The 18,587-nt window shown below is 40.1% G+C and overlaps 1 protein-coding gene across 5 annotated transcripts in view; it reads left to right on the forward strand.

Moving 5' to 3' along the window:
* Positions 1-18,587, forward strand: part of PALM2AKAP2 (PALM2 and AKAP2 fusion) — a 277,274-nt gene that overhangs the window by 145,610 nt on the left and 113,077 nt on the right. For all 5 annotated transcript variants that reach the window (XM_064501617.1, XM_026103095.2, XM_064501619.1 and 2 more), the window contains one exon: positions 11,917-11,999. In XM_064501617.1, coding sequence (XP_064357687.1) covers positions 11,917-11,999 — 83 coding nt within the window. The remainder of the gene's footprint in view (positions 1-11,916; positions 12,000-18,587) is intronic.

The following is an 18,587-nucleotide window of genomic DNA, read 5'->3' on the forward strand; positions in this document are numbered from 1 at the left end:
GACTTTAAGAGCGTAGGCTTTGGGATAGCAGTGAAAATTTCATATGACCATCGCTGTTTTCCAAAAACAAAAAAAAAGACCCTGTCTCTGAATTCAACTCTTCACCTTTTTCTGCTGAACATAAGGAAATAAATTCAGCCCTGACACAAACTTGTGAATGTCTTATTGACTTCAATGGCCATTCAACTTCTGTGTCAAAGCTGTGCTAAGGCTTGGGTCTCAAACTGTCTTGTCTGCTCTTGTCATCTGTCTGTCTTTATTAACCTAATTCCCCATTAAATAAGGTGCCTGCAGTGGATGCGAGCATATTCTGATCCTTTCTCCCCCTGATAATATTGCTAGTGGTTAAAATTCCTCCTAGTTATAACTAGTTTGATTGCCTTTGTTTCTGGGTACCATGTGAGGTGCTTTAAGGTAGTGTGAATTTCTGTGAATGCTTAGTATTGCTGAACATCCAGTCCCTTTGCACTCATTTCTCAGATATCGACAATTACTAAGCCCTTTAGGAAATCATGACTTGTAGCAGTATGTAAGTTCATTGTCTGTCCTCCTGAGACGTTCCCAGACTGGTAGTTCCAAACATGGTAGTTCACCTACCGAGTAGCTGATGATGTTGTTATTCAGGAAAAAAAAAAAAAACACACACACACATAGATAAATGTCTCTGTGTCAGATAGACTGATGAGCAACAGATTCAAAAAACACATTAAAGGGACAAGGCAGAGACGTATCCAGTGACATCTCTAATCTAGTGACTTTAGATGCTGAAGGGGGTGCAGGGGAGGGTCTGCAGATACTGGCCAGACTTAGGTGTTTTCCCTAGATGGGATCTCTTTCCGCACTGTCAAAGACAATTGCTCTGATCCAGTGGGGCATTTCCTATGTTCTTAGAAACAGTCTGTTCCTAAGCTATGGGAAGACTCATTGCTATTCTCAGAAAAGGAATCTGGAAAATCCAAACAATCTACCTGAATAGTTAAAATAAATTCAGCATGACAGTTATTTTTATCTATCACTAGGTGTATGCTGTGAACAGAATATTTGAACAGACTGAATAAAAGAAGAAACAGCAGTGAACTCGATTTAAACTCAAACTGAACTGTCCACAAATTGAGAGCTGCTGAGGATCCAGTGGTTTAGTTGTCATTTAAAGGAAAAAGAAAGAAAAAAAAAACTCTCATCTTTTCATTATGTCTCCACAATTTCATGTTCCAGCAGGACTTGACATGAAAGCATAGTGTTTCTTTCAAAAACAGGCTTTCCAGCACCTGCTGAATTAGGCTGTATAAGAAATTTCACAAGAAACTCTTCTTGCTAGATTTCGAGCTTAGTTTGCAAGCAGAAGAGGTTTGAATGCACAGCCTGACATTTGGAGGCTTAGACTTAAACCTTTTGAAATTTCCTAGCCTTTGCTTTTTTTTTCGGAGCTGGAATCTCTCTACAGATAAGGCTGCCTCCTTAAAATGTTACAGTTTAAAATCTTATACAAGTAAGTAATAACTTTGGCACAGAAGCAATAAGTACTTGAGTTGCAGGTAATATGAAAGTTAATTTAAGTCCTGATGTAATTTTATTCTCTCTTCATGCTCTATTCCACTGGTATTATGGATTTATTGTCAAGATGAGAGTTGTGGGGAAAAATGTTTATAGGTTCTCTGGTACCTACATCACTTTTCCTGAAAAGGATAACTAATTTCCTCAGGAAAGCACTTTACTGAAGCAAAAAATCTCGCTGCTCATGCTTCTTCCTCTGAGGAGTGGAGGGAGGGAACCAAAAAAATAGGTCAAGTGTAGGAAAATGCACATACCCTTCAGAAGCTGTATTTTTAAAGGAGGTTAGTTTTGTCTGCCATGACTTTAACATGCCTCCAGCTAACCTCAGGGTTCAAGCTTTGTCAAAACTCCCCAGTCACATATACTGCCCGTGTATTGGCTTTGACATTGGCTGTAGCCGACGCAAAGTCAACTGGATCACCAGGCAGGAAAACTTATCACATCCTGGGTCTGTCCTTACAATTGAATTCTGCCCCAGCAGATAATGAGGGTGCTGCTATAAACTAAAACCGTGAATCTTCAAAACTTGAATGCAAGCATTCAAGCATTCAACCCAGGGCTAAGCACCAGCTTTAGCTGTTCTTTGAAGTACTAGGGAATGTGACTGCTTAAAGATATTCATTGCCACAGGAATGTCTTTAAATTTTGATTTTAGACAATGCACATCATGAAACAGATAAGCAGCTGAAGGAGAACAAAAAGAAATGAGGTGATAAATTCCACAAGCCTGCAGAAGACAACCAGCATTTTCTTATAGACTTTGGATCATGTCACAACTGTTTTTTATACCCTTTAAAACCAGTGTTTTGCATACCACAGACACAAGTGTCAGGATGTTTGCACTGCATCAGTAGAGCATGTTTCAAGCAGCACATGTTGTGACTTTGAAGAACTGTGAGAGGACAAATCCATGATCCATTCTCCTTGGGAATCCGTGACTCACTTCTGTTCATTTAGGAAGTGCAGAGTGAAAGCTTCTCTTCAACCTCCAGTTATTTCTATTGACATGGAGGCCTGGTGGGGTTGCCAAGCAGAATCAAGGTTTTATGTTACAGAGCCCTTTACATGGGTCTAAACATGTAAATGTTTACATCTTTACATGGGTCTGAGAAGTGTGGGACAGCCTGGATAACTATAACCACTATAACCAGTTCACTCATCTCTGTGCAGCAGGGCTCAAAAAGTGCTCAAGAAATAGAGCTTCTTATACTTATAATGCACTAGATATTGGCTAGAAGGCGACTGGTGTGGCATCATGTGATATCACCTACTAACTGTGACCTTTCCTTAAATGTTAAGCCTTTCAGGTGCAAAATATAGCCCAACAACATGACAACAATATCTTAACTTATTCTCTTTCTTTCTTTTTGCTTTCAAAGCACTTTATCTCTTTCTGTATTACAGAGCCAAGTGATCCTTTCTTGTAACTTTTTCAAGCATATGGCTCAGTTAAGAAACATCATTGGAGTTTTGCACCAGCAAGTTGTGCCTCTTTTGAAAATTGTGGCTGGAAAATGAAACATTTCACTACCTATTTTAATTTTGGAGGAGGTAATATGTGAATAACCACAGAGGATATACCATATCTGGATATTATTTTTGCCTGGTGGTTTTCTTTTTTGGGGAAAACAAATAGTACTTTGAAAGCAAGCTGTAACACTATATTTTTTCCTAATTATATATCATTTTCTAAGATTGTCAAACTGATTCACAGAGGTCAGAGCCTGATGTATCTTCTCTAATTGAGCAGTAACTTACTCTATAAGTATTCCCTCTGAAATGAGTGAAAGTGATCACCATGCAGCACAGCTAAGTTTAGGTGAAGACAGGTGTTTTTGTCCTTAAACATCTGGATCTTATTTCTGATCTCCTGTTGTTAAAAGCCAGATTATGTCAGCTTTGTACTGAGCAGTAATTTTAACTTGAATATAAAGTTACTAATCCTGTTGGGTTCTCCTCGTCTCTTCTCATAGATAACAGATCTACATTTAACCCTAGGAGAACCCAATATCTGGTCTGAAAGGGCCAATTCTGCTGGATCACCTAGCTTTCTACAAGTAACATGGTTCATGCCATGCTAACACTAGTTCACCTGCACCTTCCAGCTTTCCAAGGAAGAGCAATATTTGAGTCTGCTGTCATAGTATTTACAAGATTTGCACTAAGATGTGTCTGGTATAAATATGAGGTTGAGATGTGTCCTTTCAAGACAGCACCAGTCTTTAAATAAGAAAACAGTTTCCCAACAGTGCAAGGAAACAACAACAGTCTTTTTAACCTGCTCTATTTGTAATTGCCAATCACATGGATGAGCCCACATCTTTCTTCACCACAACAGAAGAAGATAATAACAAGGCATTAATTAATTCCATCTTCTGTCAAGCAAAACTGGCAGTTTTAGCTTTACGAACAAAGTGTTGATGCAAAGTTGTCTGACAGAAAAATTGCACATTTCTTCAAAGCAGCTGACAGTACAATCTTGATTCAAAAGTCTGCAGAAGTGAGCACAAAACTGACGATGAAAAGTTAGGGCCAATACAGTTAGTTTATGCAAGGAACTGGCTCAGGGAGGCTTATTTGAAGGCTTAAGTCTACCTCATTGCAATATGGCTCTGAATGACTACAGTCAGGCAGACAAGTCCACCTTTAGTCTAACTCAGGTGTCTTGCCATTGTGTTTCAAGAACTGAAATATTCCTTCAAGCACTGGTGCTGTAAACCCCTTCGTTTCACTGTTTTACCTCCTGGGTTAACTGCGAAAATTTTGCTGTACGGGTTTTTCAGTACAGTGGAAGAAGGCTTCTAAGAATATAGTATATTTTATTGCTAAATCCACTGAAGTCTATTCAAAAGCTCCTGTTGTTTTGAATTATATTCAGCCAGTGCATGTGCAGTTCAATTATTTCTCCCATGTTTTCAGTGAATCTGCCATTTTTGTCAGATCTCCAAATGCAGACCAGATCCAGCATGCCACCTCTGAAAGATACCATAAGGTGTGAGAGGAAAATTGAGAGTGATAGGTCCTCTTGCATGCACTCCATTATCTGCAGCTGAATGTCAGCAAAGCACAGTTCTCACTCCTCCTCCACAGTAATGCAATCTGACACATGTAAGCATTTAGCCTTTTGAGCCAGACTGGCTGCTCCCTACAGGGAAAAGCAGAAAAGCGTCATTGGAAGAGTCATCCAAAGACACAGTAGCCTGAAAAATGGGGATTACTTTCCTCCCCTCTCCTTCCCCCCAGCTGCACTATAATTGCACAGCCATTTATTTCAGAGGTAGTGTCCACTATTGCGGAATGTCCTGCCTGTTGGTAAAAGTCACCAGAGAGGGAATTAGGTTTGACTGGTACATACCGCTTTTGACTGAGGAGGATACATCCATAGCACCTTCTGGATATGCATGTAGCATTCCCAGACATTAGTACATGCAGCTACTAGTCTAACAGAAGGGGTTATGGGAATATGCCTCATCTGCTTCAGTGTGGGCAGACAGGTTAGCATGGTGTTATGACGAAGCTGGTTGATGATCTTCCTCATTTGGCAGTGAAGCAAACTGATGCAAATGTTTCAGTCCTCTCTGGTGGCTCAGCTGAGAAGTAAAGAAGCTCATCTTTGTCCTGTGATATTCACATACATGCATTTCTCAGGGGCAAGAAATACTTTAGGCAGATTCAGTGAAATGAGCATCACAGACAATTTGTCTCCCTCATTGCCTTACAGATCTGCAGTTTCAGCACTGTTTGTGTGATTGATGGCTTTTGCTTATCCCAGTAGAGCATGGCTATCAGTAACACATTATCTTCCCAGTTCATCTGTTCTTGCTGCCTGCATTACATCAATTGTGCTAGAAGTTTGCTTGAATGCAATTCCTTTCAGCAGTTGAGCTTAAGATACTGTGATTAAGAAGAATTTGCATGAGTCGCCTGTGCTTCCCTCCTTTATATTATTCTGTGCTATTTTCAACCTCTTGGATGAGACAATAAATTCATTGTTTTACTGCACTGCTGCCATGTACAAGAACTAACTCTAGGCAAGCTGCAATATCTGCTCTTTTAATGGTAGGATTCCACACTTCTTACCTGGCAGTTTCCAGATGAGAGGATGTATGCCTGCTGTATTCTGAGGCAAATTATTGTGAGTTAGAGAAAATAAATTCATAGTTTTTCCCTTCATCATGCCTCCCCATTCATGTCAAAGTTTTCATTTATTTCCTGCAGGTTTCTTTTTTTTCTCCTCCAAAAGTTTCAGTGTTTCTCTTTCAATTTCATCATAAACTGTTCACTTTCAGAGAAAGCATTGAGACTGGGAGCAATTTTCTAAGCAACACTGCAATCTCACTCTCTTTGAAGATCTTCAGCCTAGGGCTGGTCTATACTTAAGGTTTCATTGCCAAAAATACATAGATTATGGCTCTGAGACCTTTGTGCTTGCTTCACAGTTGCAGTGGTAGCTTCTGTAGTACAGATGTAGCTATTTTATGCCATTGCTGTGAACGATTCAAAGGGGTTTGCCCACGGGATTAAAACTGAGAAAACACAAGCAGGAGCTGAATCTGCAGCAATTTAGTCAGTTGCTAGCAATGGTTTCATCACTGTCGGCCACTGGAAACAATGTTGTCAGGTAGAAATTCCTGGTTAGAACAAATAAGGAGCAAAGTTTGAGAAAGGTGCTGCATGATCTTGCAGGGAATGGCTTAAGATGCAGCTGCTCTCCCAAGTCGCCCTCACTTCCCTGCACAGCCGAGGCGTGCTAAAGCCATACCAGAATATTGCTATCCCGGGCTAGTTTAAACCATTCCTGAAAGCCTGACTGAGCTGAAGAGAGCTAATCTATCTCAGCGATGAACATCTATAATAGCTTTAACTGTTCCATCTGCAACCATGAATGTAAGTCTGCTTAGGAGTTTCCCAAATGGGGCTAGCCTATATCTGCAACTAGAATGTGGATCCGAACTTTGGAGACTGAGCTTTTAACACTGACTCTTAGCAGTGCTTCTGGCATGGTCACAACGCAGTCAGCATCCCCCAAGGACTGACCCAGCTAAGGCTCTTTTTTAATAGCACATAAGTACATGTGGCTTTCCCTCCTGCTATCTAGCCCTAGTAGGGATACTCTCATCTTATTCAGATGCACGTGCAAAATATATCACAGTGTGAAAATTGCATAAAAAACATTTGGAAGAAAAATAAGCAAATCAGACAAAGAGAATCAAGCCATTAGCTCTATAACCTGTGCAGCCACCCAGTGAATAATACCCTGTCAGATGCAGAAAAACAGGTGAAATGAGTTAGTGATCTTAAGACAATTGCTATTACAGGAGAAACAGCATCTACAGCAATCTCAGTAATAGTTATGCTAAGACTGAAGACTCTATAGAATTTGGTACTACTGTATTTTCTTAACACTAAGAGGTAAGCCCTCAAGGGCATAGCTGAAGGATGAGAAAAATTCCTTCCTGTTGTTACAAAGTATAGCAAGGATGCAATTCCTAAAGGTAAGGTACATTAAAGAGAAGCAGATGCAAAAGAGAGATAAATGAGCAGTTTTCTTTGCCACTTGAGTTATATCTTTGTCTTCTTGTTCACATGTGACCTCTCTCAATCTAGAAATCTGTGAGCAGCCAAGCCATTTAGTAGCTCAATAAATAAATATGTCAGCCCACTTGCGGGAAGATCTCCTCTCTACTTTATAAACTCTGGAGTTTAACATGACACCTCTCTATTGGCTCAGCTGGGCACTGCTAAGATTGCAGTGTGAAGACATAGTTTGGTTTTACTTTTTAATGACTGAAGTCATAGCTAGCTGATAGAAAGCAGACTGGTAGCCTGTGGCTCAGAGAAAGTGAAAATTGTTGTTCAAATGAATTCCCCCCTTAGCCTGTTTAAGACTGAATGGGCCAGTTAAGCAAAGATCCTCCTCAATATATGTGGTTGGAGCTGGCCTGTTTCATTCCAGTTTGAAGAGGGCAGAACACACCCCAGCAAACAATGGACCAGTTGGCAGATCAGGAGGCAGAAAAAGCCAAACTGGGAGCAGTAACATATCCTCTTGGCAAATGTGTGTAACATAACCTGGCTCTGAAGGAGACAAAAAGTGCTCTTACCCATAACGTGTCTCATCTGAAGAGGATAATACATCTTAAACTGCTACAGCTCTTTTGCAAGTGAACATTTGACTATGCCCTAACATTTCTTAGCAGGTATAAGTGACTATCATGTAAGAAATGAAGCAGGCTTGATTTAGCATGATTCAATCACCGCAGGAGTCTTCCTGATGAATACTCATGACTGCTTTATCTAGCTTTGAGGAGACAAAGCTTGCTCCTAAAAGTGTTCCTTGATTCAGCTCCTCTTATGCTACAACCTGTCTCTTTATCCCTTGCACCTTGTATTTGGCTTCTTCTTCAAGAAATTGTAGGCTGCCTGGTTTCAGGTGGATCCAGCCTACCCTTGTGTTAACTGTTATATAGAGCAGGGGCTCAGATTTGTTTTCTAGCAGCTTAACCACTCAGCAATGGAGTCCATATTCTGAAAGCATAGAGCTCTCTTTTGTTAAAATTATACCAAAATTAAGAGACTAAATTTGTTTTTTTTTGGTTTTTTTTTTTCTATATGTGGACTCAAATATTTTCTAGAGGAGAGGTGGCCCCTTTGGGAAGTTCATGTGCTGTGGTAGTTAAATTGCATCTTAAAGTTTCCTTTCCTTCTCCAGGCCCTACAGAAGTAGAGCAGAAACCTAAAGGGGTTGACAGGCTGCAGTGAGCTTAAGTAAGCACTCTGGAGATGAGCATGCTGCCTGACACCACAGCTAGCCAACACAGAGTTGCATCCCCACAGTCACAGGCCACGGAGAACTGTAATTTAGGAACCAACTGCTAAAATCCTCCCTGCTTGTTGACAACAAGGAGTAGGTGTGCACAGTGGTTTTCTTAGATCCCTCAGCAGTGCCTGTTTTTCATCCATATTTTGTATTTTTACTGTCAATTACACCACTTGAAACTGGGCATCTTCCTCTTTCTCTTAAACATCATCCTTCTTCTCTTAATAATATACATTGCTTTCTCTCCGTGTTTACACAGGCTAGCTGACAGCCCAAATTCCTTCTCATTAGCAGCACCCTTATTTCTCTCCCAAGTTTGCATGGATACCTCTCTTAAGGAAGGGGTCTGCTAGTTCAGCTTCATTCTTGTTGTATTGTCCTGCCTCTTTATTGTTGAACACCTGTCATCCATCAAACCCTATTCACAGTTGAAATCAACAGCAAATAAAAGGAAACAAATAAGTCAGCACAGTGCTGCACAGAAGGGGAGCTAGCAAGCATGGAGATGGATGAAAAGCCACTGAGCCCAAATAGTGCTGATGGAGCTGCCCTGCAGCTGTTCTGGTTGAGCTACTTCATCACTGCTGTACAGACAATGAGAGACGTAAAACTTCAGCTGTGCTGATGGCAGCATGGACTGCTGTGACCGTTTCATGTCCATGTTTATGAACATGCTTGAGATTTTTCTTTAATCACAGAGTAACTGTAAAGTTGCCATATCCCTTCATGCAGATCAAGTCAGAGGTCTATGCTGTAGCAGACATGGCTTGTCACCAAATACAGAGGGCAGAGATAAAGTCTACAGGGATTCATTGTATTTATGAACTTGTGAAATACAGAGGAATCTATCTTCTTTCTCACACATCTAATTTCTAAGTCTTAGACTTGGATGACTTGATTGCAACATCAGTGGAGAATATCACTCACAAACAGATGATTTAAGTCACTCCCAGTGCCTACCCAAAGTTATGCAGAATGTCAGTCTTAGTACAGGTATGAAATTAGGCAACCTGCATCTCCAATTAGCATCCTAGACTGCCTTTTCTTTGTGAGTACAGACTGTGTCCATATTAGCATTTTGGCTGAAAGCAGTAGTATGATTTTTAGTGAATTTATTCCTCTTCCCTCAACCATGCTTACAATTGCTTCAGATGTGAAGTGATTCACACTGTGTGATGAGACTGTGGAGTCACAGGCGAGAATCCTTCTGGAGGAAACAAAATACATCAAATATTCTCTAAACCCTAGTGGAAAGACAAATATCCAGATCAAGTATTAGTCCTTCTGACATTATGGTAATGTTTGGCCCAGGGAACGAGACAGTCTGACATAAAATCCTGAAATACTTACAGTGTAGGTCTAGAAACCTCATCACAAACTGCTCCAGTCTTGTGTTCCACTCCTACTGCACTGTGTTGCTTGCTAGTGCAAACATAGCCATAGAGGCATCCACACAACGACCAAATGCTGAAGGCTTGGGAAGAGTAGACAGAGTAGGATGCACAGGGGCTTTAGCATGAAGGGATGCTTTAGTGAAACAGCAAGAAAAGCACACAGCTCTAATTTAGATTTGCATTTGTACAGCAGGAGAGTGTGCAGGTATGACAGAGATTTAGAGCCCCACCAGGCTAAAATGCTCTACAGAATAAAAAAAGAGGGTTCTTTGTCCTCAGATTACCCCAATCTGCTCGACATGAATGAGATTAGCAAAGTGAGCAGGAAGGAAAGAAAAAATGTCAGAAAAAAGTATTCAGCACAGAATAAACTAGATGCATCTCTTTCCGTGTCACTTCCAAAGCAGTAATGCTCTGAGGGCACCACAGCAGAGATGAGTGTTAAGAAAACACGTGATAAGGTCGTAGGATTGGCTTTGTGGACTTCTGCACAAGAAAGCCAGCTCCTGATCTGGTTATTACACACTTCCACAGGTTTAAATACAGTCTTTAGCCTGGTTGTGGTATTTCTGCTGGCTCTGTGGACTATGCGGACATCCTAGGTCAGCATGTGGGAAGAGAAGGGGCTAGGTGTTTGCAGAACCCCTGCTGGAAAAATTTAAAAGCACCTACAAGATTTCATCACACAAGCTGCACTGATACTTTTGGCAGTCATCCCTCACAATAACGGGTGTCTATTTGTGGCTGTCAAAACGACAAGAAGACTCACTAGACAGTAAGATTAGAAGGACACGGATCTGTAGTCACCGGATCTGTACATCCATACACAGGCTATGAAACAGACTAGTACTGATAGAAAGTGACACTCTGGCTGGAGCAACAAAATGGAAGGGTATCTCCAACGCACAAATTATTTTGGGTAGCTAATGGTAGCACAACTGAGGAATATGCCTAAAAAGTAGTGTGTTTAAGATACGTGCAAGATTACAGAGTGGAGCAGAAACAGAGGGGAGCAATAACTGCCCTTCTCTGACCAAAGACTGCAAAACCATTTGAAGCTGCATTATTAAATGAAAAGTATCTCAAATTTAACAGGTGCACACAGCACTGTGGTGGCACAAAGAATATTATTTGGTGCATGCTCGATGTGGCACTCCATAATATAAATGTGCATGTTCAATGGTGCTACTGGAGGTGATACATAAATCTCTATACACCCTTATTCTGTGTAGAGAAGAAGCTGTAACCCCTAAAACTTAATTTCAAAGTTTAGTAAACATTATCTGATCTAATCTGGCTTTAATTCACTATTATTCATTGTGGTTATTGCCATTGTTATAGCAAATCCAAAAGCTATCAAGCAAAAGGCTATGGCTTAATATGCTTTAGTAAGCTTGTCCCTGGAGACAAAATTAGCAGATATATTCTCATATTCTTCTTTAAGGCTTAAGCTTGGTGTGAAAATAAAATTGCAGAGGGTCCTCTGCCACACTTTACAGGCTATGTGCACCGTACTCCTGTGAGCAGCACTCGTAATCTGACCTCACATGCTAAGCAGTGGTGAATATGGGCTGACTAACTAGCTAATGGGCACACTTGGAGCAGGTCCGCATGGGCAAGCGCAGAGCAGCAAGTTGTCAGGACGCTGCAGGGTGTCCCGGGGCCCTCAGGGCAGGGCAAGGGCTAGCTTTCACTCACATGCTGCTAGGGCACCGGGGGCAAGAATCAGGCCCGACTTTGCCAGCAGCACCGCTGCTGCCAGGGCCAGTCCTGGAGCCAGGCTGCACCCACTTTCCCCTCTCCTGCAGCCTGCCGGCATCAGCTCCCGCATCGGCTGCACCGAAATCGAACACTTCTGTCCTGCGCCTGCCTCCACCTGATGTATCCTGTGTCAACCTATTAAATACCTGCTGGGTTTTCTTGCAGTGGTGGCTGACTCTCCGTGGCACACAGAGCCATCTCCAGCTGTCTAAAGACACTTATTTCTTAGTCATTGTTTTTGTACCCTTTCTGCTTTCTTTAAAAATGCTGATGAAATATCAGGCTGGCTACAAAGCGTCATTGATAGGAATGGATCCAAATAAAGCAAAGCAACCTCTCAGAAGTGCATGTTCTCACATAGGTAATAAAATGTCTTTGCTTTTGTAGGCGAGAGGGAGCTGGATATGTTGCCGATGGACCTGAGAGGACTGTGGCCCTGTGAAAGTCCCCAAGCAGAGGAGAATGCAAGGGTAAGTCTTCTTTCGCCTTGTGCTTGTCAGAAGTTTAGGGATTCATGTTTGCTTGGATGTGATGCTTTGTGACAACCAGCACCCTGTGGGATGGGCCCACATTTTCATCCACGGGAAGACTGTGGTGAGAATATTTTACACAGCAGGTTCTGTCTGTGTAAACTGTGTTTCTTCACTACAGATGTGTCTTTCCTTTGGTATTTCAAAACCTGGTGTAATGTTTGGAGGATTTTTAATGAAGGTGTAGCTCTTGGAAGGTCTCAAAGTAAATAGTTCAGGTAGTTGGTAGCCAGCTTGTTTGCAATCAATACGTGATCCCTCTTCACCATCAGTCAATCCTCCTTCAAGTCTTCCTTCAAGCTTTCTATTCTTCTTGGGCCAGCCAGCGATGGCTGCTGTCCCCAGCTTCTTTCCTGAATTGGAGACCTGCATATGGAGCATCCCTTCAGCCTGGAGAAGAAACGTGTCTGAGAGCTGCATTAATAGACAGGTTGTCCTTACCTGGTAACCTAGCAGAACAGGGCACAGATTGCTGCTGTGAAGTGTGGAAACCAGCAGTTCTGCTGAAAAGGGTGTGAGTGAGCTATTCTTTTTTCTTTGTTACTCTCAGCATGGTCATGGACAGCCATGTGTTTAGAAACAGCAAATGAATTTGTAAATAAGATGTTGGGGGAAGAAATAGAATGAATGAGCAAGTGAATTCTTAAAGGGTCAAGACTTTTATCTTCAGGACTTCTGGTATTGCTGAGTGTGAAGCATATGTATATATAAAGACATAAAACAAGCTTTTTAAAAATAGAAGCCTCTCCAACTTTTTTTTACCTTAAATTGGATTTTTAAATTTAAATGCAAACTTGAATATACAGAGCCCATATTAATGCTTAAATTTATTAAAATATTTTACATTTCTCTAAATGAAAATAATAATCAAGGATTCCACAGGTCACTCAACTGGGGCAGACCGGTAACTGATCACTTTGAAACAAAGGTTTTAGATTTCTGCTATTAGTGCAGAGGAATTTTTCCTTTAACTTCAGTTAGTTAAATTGAGCCCCAGGACTAACTTTTTTGTTTAGAGAAACATTTAAAGATGAAAATGTAGCAAGTTACTATCCATTTCTGGTCTATGAGTAAAAACTGTGTGTGAGAAGCTCAGATCAATTAGCTCTAAGATTTTAGAATGCTGAACAATCAGCTGAATAATCAGCTAAAGACAATAATTGCAAATACTTTTTTTTTAATAAGTCAAAACTAAATACCAAACATGTTTTGAAAACTTTTGCTTGTATTTTTCTTAGCATATTTTCTAGTTTTATTTACCATTTAAATGAGAACTTAAAAGCATTTTTTTTTCAAAATTATGTTTCTACAGTGCTAATTAAACCCAAAAGGGACTGGATGCCAATTTCATTAAAAAGGGGCGGGGGGGATATCTGCTATTAAACAACAAATATGAAACTGAATAAACACGCTTAGCAATTTAGAATTGACTAAATTGCATTGAATTTCATCCTCTTGGCTAGCAAAAAAGCCCTACTAAATTTAAGGTTATGTCCATATACAGTGGCAAATGAACATGCTTTCAGGGGTACCAGTCACTAAGAATCAAGCTTTCTTTAAGCAAATAATTTACAATACAAATGGGAAAAGTAAGGTTAAAATTCATACTTCAAACAAGTCAAAATTAAGCTTTCATGTTATGATTAAATCAGCTATTGAAATCATTCTAATTGAAATTAGTCCATCTTGAAATATGGACTTGCATAGGGGTTCCCACAGACATTTTGCAGTGCTTACTATTAGTGATCTGCTCAGTGCTGTATTTTTTTGTGGCAGCTTGTATACTGCAAGCAGGACCTGTACCACTGCTGCGAAAGCTCTGAGCTAGAGTTTTTATCACCCCCCACCCCCGGACCTTCTTTAGCTTAAGTAAAGGTCATATTTTAAAAAGAGGGAAAAAAAGTTCAATGACTATGGAAAGCAATTTGTTTTGATATTAAAGTACTTCCAATAACCGGGAGTGTAACAAAACACCAGAACAAAATCTGACTTAGCATTGTTTTCTCCTTGGTTTTAAAAAAAGAGGTCTCACTTTTTAATAATGACCCCCCCACTGAAGGAGGAGGCTTAATGGCAGAATTTTGTAAGAGGGAGGCTGACTCAGTGTTACTACCGATGCAGCGTGAGCAGAATCAGCAAAATATTAGGACAGAGAACTCAATAAAAAATACAAGAGCATCCTTACCAGCAGGTAAGAAAATAAAGTTGGTCATAGTAAATGATGAAGAGCTGAATTTTTCATTGATAACCTGCTAACATTTAGCAGAAGGGGGAAGCCTGACATTTCAGGGTTGCGGTTCCACAAAGACTATATGAAGCAGCTGGATAGACATTTCCCTCCAAGCTTGAACTTGGTGAGAGAGAAAAAAAAGAAAGTAATTATCTCTTCTATTGCAAATGGGCATTACTATTCCCAGCCAAATGGACAGTGTTATTTTTCATATAAGAAAAGCATCAACTTTAACTATGAAAAATCTGGACTCAGATCTAGTTGTAATATTTTTTATGAGACCAAGAGAAGATTAACAGAAATCATCAGATAAAAATCAGCATACCTCTGTTATTTTCAATAGTCTACTTATTCCAGGTGGAGACCTGGACCATCATGAACTTCCCTTCAACTTTAACAAATAACAAAGAGCAACAATCTATCCTAAGTCCAGACTATGCTCCCAGCTGCATGGTTCAAGTCAATGGTAATTGCATAGTTTTAATAAAATGTAGAAATCTCTTTAAAAATATCTGTTAGATAATGATAATCCTCACCCCTGAATACAGATTATGGGTACTGAAAGAGGATAAACAGATTTAGCACTCAATCGTACTCTTGAAACAAAGTAATATTGTCCATGACAAAATAGGAAAAATAAGGTTCTCCTAAAGAGAGGCCACATATAACGTGCTCAGGACTAGCCAAGCTGCGCCTGTAATTGAACAAGACAAAGTGTAGGGATGATCTCTAGGGGATTTTTTAGATTTCTTCCTTCTTTTTTAAATAGCAAAATGCTTCTTCTTCATTGTTCTGCTTAAAACACGTCCTGTATACTTGCAGCTCTTTTTGGAGTGCAGTTTCAGAATACTCTGTACTCTATTATTTCAGCCTTTCTTGCAGCTTTAATTCAAAAAGGAGAATGTGTTTGTGTGTGGGAGTAGCATAAACTGCAGCTGCTTTTCTTTATTTTTTCACCACCACTACTGTTGACTAGTAACAAGAAAGATAACATATGTGTATACCATTTGGTTTCTCTGCAACACTGCTCTACAGGAGGCTCTAGAAGATTATCTTGGTGAACAGCCCCTAATTTCAGCAAAACCATTAACAGAATGAGCAGTACATTGAAAGAATTTGTCTTGCAGTGAAAGGGATTCTGCTGTCTTGCTGGAATGTTTTATCAAAGATATAGAACCCAAATTTGCTCTTTCATCAGTTTTATGATAGTTTTCACCACCAAAGAACCTAAATGAGTCCTGTAAACTCTGGAAAGATTCATTTCACTGGGCAGCTGCTTAAAAACAAAAAAAATCCAAACAGATCCAGGACACCCACACACACAAGCACAACAAATATACACTGTGACCTAAAACTTTACAGATGACAACAAATGACAGAGGCTTTGATATTTTCAGTGCTCTGGAACACTTAAAAGTGGTCTGGGAGAGATTCTTTCTGCATAGTATATACATACATATATTGATATACATAGATATATGTATATATGTTTATACACACCTATATATGAAGCTAGTGAGGATAGACAGTGAAAATCTGTGGTCGTCTTTTAAAGTTTAAACCTACATGGCCTTCCATCCCCTGTTCCCTGCCTCTTCAAGCAGTTAGAGACATATTGTGCCATCATACTAGGCCAGAGGAACACTGCTGAAATTCAGAGATGTTTATGCGGTAAAAATCCAAAGCAAGGTACAAGTGAGTTTCAGGGAGAAAAATCATTTATCTTTTGTGGCTAAAGCCTTCCACAGTTGGCTGCTGCCAGTTCTAATTGCTGTTTTTCACAGGTCAAATTCTCCTCTCACTCCCCCTGCCATAACTCACTTCATGCTGAAGTCAGTGGAGCTGGACTAGGTAATGAAGAGGAGAATCTGTCTCAGTTATGGAATTGTATGTAAGCGCATATAACTAAGTGTTCATTTGCAATTATGCTCCCTGCTAATTGCTCTCAAGTAAGTCTTCATATCATGACTGAGGCAGGCAACATTGGTCAAGGAAGCCAAAGGGCTGTCAGTTGTTCAAAGCTATCACAGCCATTACGTTCGACCTCTGGCACTGTAATTTTATTTATGTGCCTCAGCATGGAAACTGTCAAAGCTAAGTAACAAGATTGTCATTCTGTGGTGCCTGTGCAAAACGTGCCACCTAGTTTCATATCCAAAGACAAATAAAACTGCCTGGTCAAACAGTATTTGAGTTAGACATTAAAATGCATAGCGCTTAGGTAGTGCAGAACTGGATTTCCATATAAAATGCAGTGTATTTTTTAATTAGCAGGTCTACAATCATCTTGTAGCCTTATCATCTCATTATAGCTTCATTTTGCATGAATTCATTTCTGATCATTTGAAAATGCCATGAAGCTAAGACCTCAGCTTACTGCAAGGACAGCCAGCACTTCTGCCTGGCCACAAGTTTAGAGACACTGGGCTTCCTGCCTTTCTAATTCAAGAAAATGACACATCTTTAGGAAACTGTGATACTGTTGTTTGAGAAAAAACATTCTTTGTCATGAGACAACGAATATCTTCTCTGAATATTATCCACTTGCCTCTGATTTTCTAAGGACCTTCAAGTAGGCTTGGTTTTCTCACTTAATGATTTCCACTCTTGGTGCCCACTCTGCAAGCAAATGGCACATACTCTTTGGAGCCATGTGACACCATTGCACTAGAGCTGGAAGGAACAAGCATCCAGCCTTGGATATAGGGAAGGTGAGGTAAAATGTCTGTACAAGGCAGCTTACCTGCTGAAGATTTGTACTTTAATGTGTAAAATTCAGGAGATTAAAAGGTATAAAGAATTTGCAGAAGGGCTCAGTAAGACTGTTCTAGCGGCATGCGGCTGGAAAGGTTATGTATATGGAAGGAGGGCCTTGCTGTTCTTTTAAGCACTGGAGAATTCAGTCCCTGGAGGTTGAAATGGTTCTCCATGTAGGAGTAAAAGCAAAGAAGGAAGGATTATTTTTCTCCATAATTGTCAGAGCACACCAGAGGCAGCATTCCAGGAAAAGACTGCCTGACGAAATCTGCACTGGTGTGTTTAATTAATGTTTTAACTGATGTAAGCATTACATTAATTTTCCCTCATTTTTAAATGTATGGGACTTAAGAATGCGGATCTATTTCTGATGCACCTACTCATGGTCTGGGAAAGCTGAGAATATTTTGAATTTTGAATGAGACTAGGTCAAAATTAAATGGCATTATTCTTAATAGTTACAGAAATAGCTCTTTTGCTACCCTTCATTCTTTGGCAGTGTGAAGAGTTTTGCATAATGTCCTTTTTTGCTCATCATTCTTTCTAGTATCAGACCATGCCAGTTCCTCAGCTCTTTCAAAATCCACCTGTCTCTCCATATATTCATCATGAGGGTCTTCATGCTACAACTACAACCTCTTCTAATACAGACTCCTCTCTCAGTTTCGACTTTTTACATGAATCCATCCAAAATGTTGCTTTAAAAAAACAGACTGTTGTGTCTGCTGCTTTCATCCTCTCTCTCCCTGTCCCCAGATCTTTTTACAAAGTCTCTACCCAGGCCTCTTGAAAGCCTCTCATCAGCTTCCCTTCACATTTTGTCTCTGCTGGAAGTCCCAAGTCCTACCTGGCACAGTTTCTGCTATTCATTCTGTTCATTTGCTTCTACTTTTACTTCAAGCTACTTCTTGCCTCCACCACAGATGCTCATCTGCCCTTTTGGACTCCTTTTCCTGGGATGACTCTAGCTTGGCATTCCCTGCAGGGGCAAATGTCTCTGCTCTTCAGTACTTATTATCACTTATATCATGATAACATCTATTGGCCAAATTAGAAATCAGGAATTCGTTATGTTGAATGAAATATACTTGCCAAAGGAAAGTCTGTCTCCAGTCCAGATAATCTGCAATCTTAGTAAACGCTTCAGATCCCCCAAAGAGCCATGGCATAAAAAATCACCTGATCTCTCTCTTGCATTACAGTTTTGATGATTAATGTCAATAAACTATTTCTGTGTTATATTTTTTTGCATAATGGGAATTTGTAGTTACAGTTATGACCCAGTTGAACACTCAGTGTAGTACACTGTGTTTGGGTGTTTATGTGTAGAAACTTAAACATTTCTGCACCGTATATTTTGTCAATGAGCAACCCCAACAGTTTACTGAAAGTCTAGAGAATCGGCTTTTAGCTATAGAGCCTAATGTATTTAAGCTGCTGCAGGACAACATTGCTTTATTCTCTGTAGACAACGTTGTTCTTTGTCTTGTCATTTTTGTCATTCTAATGGTACTGAATAAAACTGTGCATCTGTTCCTCAG

This window comes from Dromaius novaehollandiae, chromosome Z, assembly GCF_036370855.1.
Source record: "Dromaius novaehollandiae isolate bDroNov1 chromosome Z, bDroNov1.hap1, whole genome shotgun sequence".
Lineage (NCBI taxonomy): Eukaryota > Metazoa > Chordata > Aves > Casuariiformes > Dromaiidae > Dromaius > Dromaius novaehollandiae.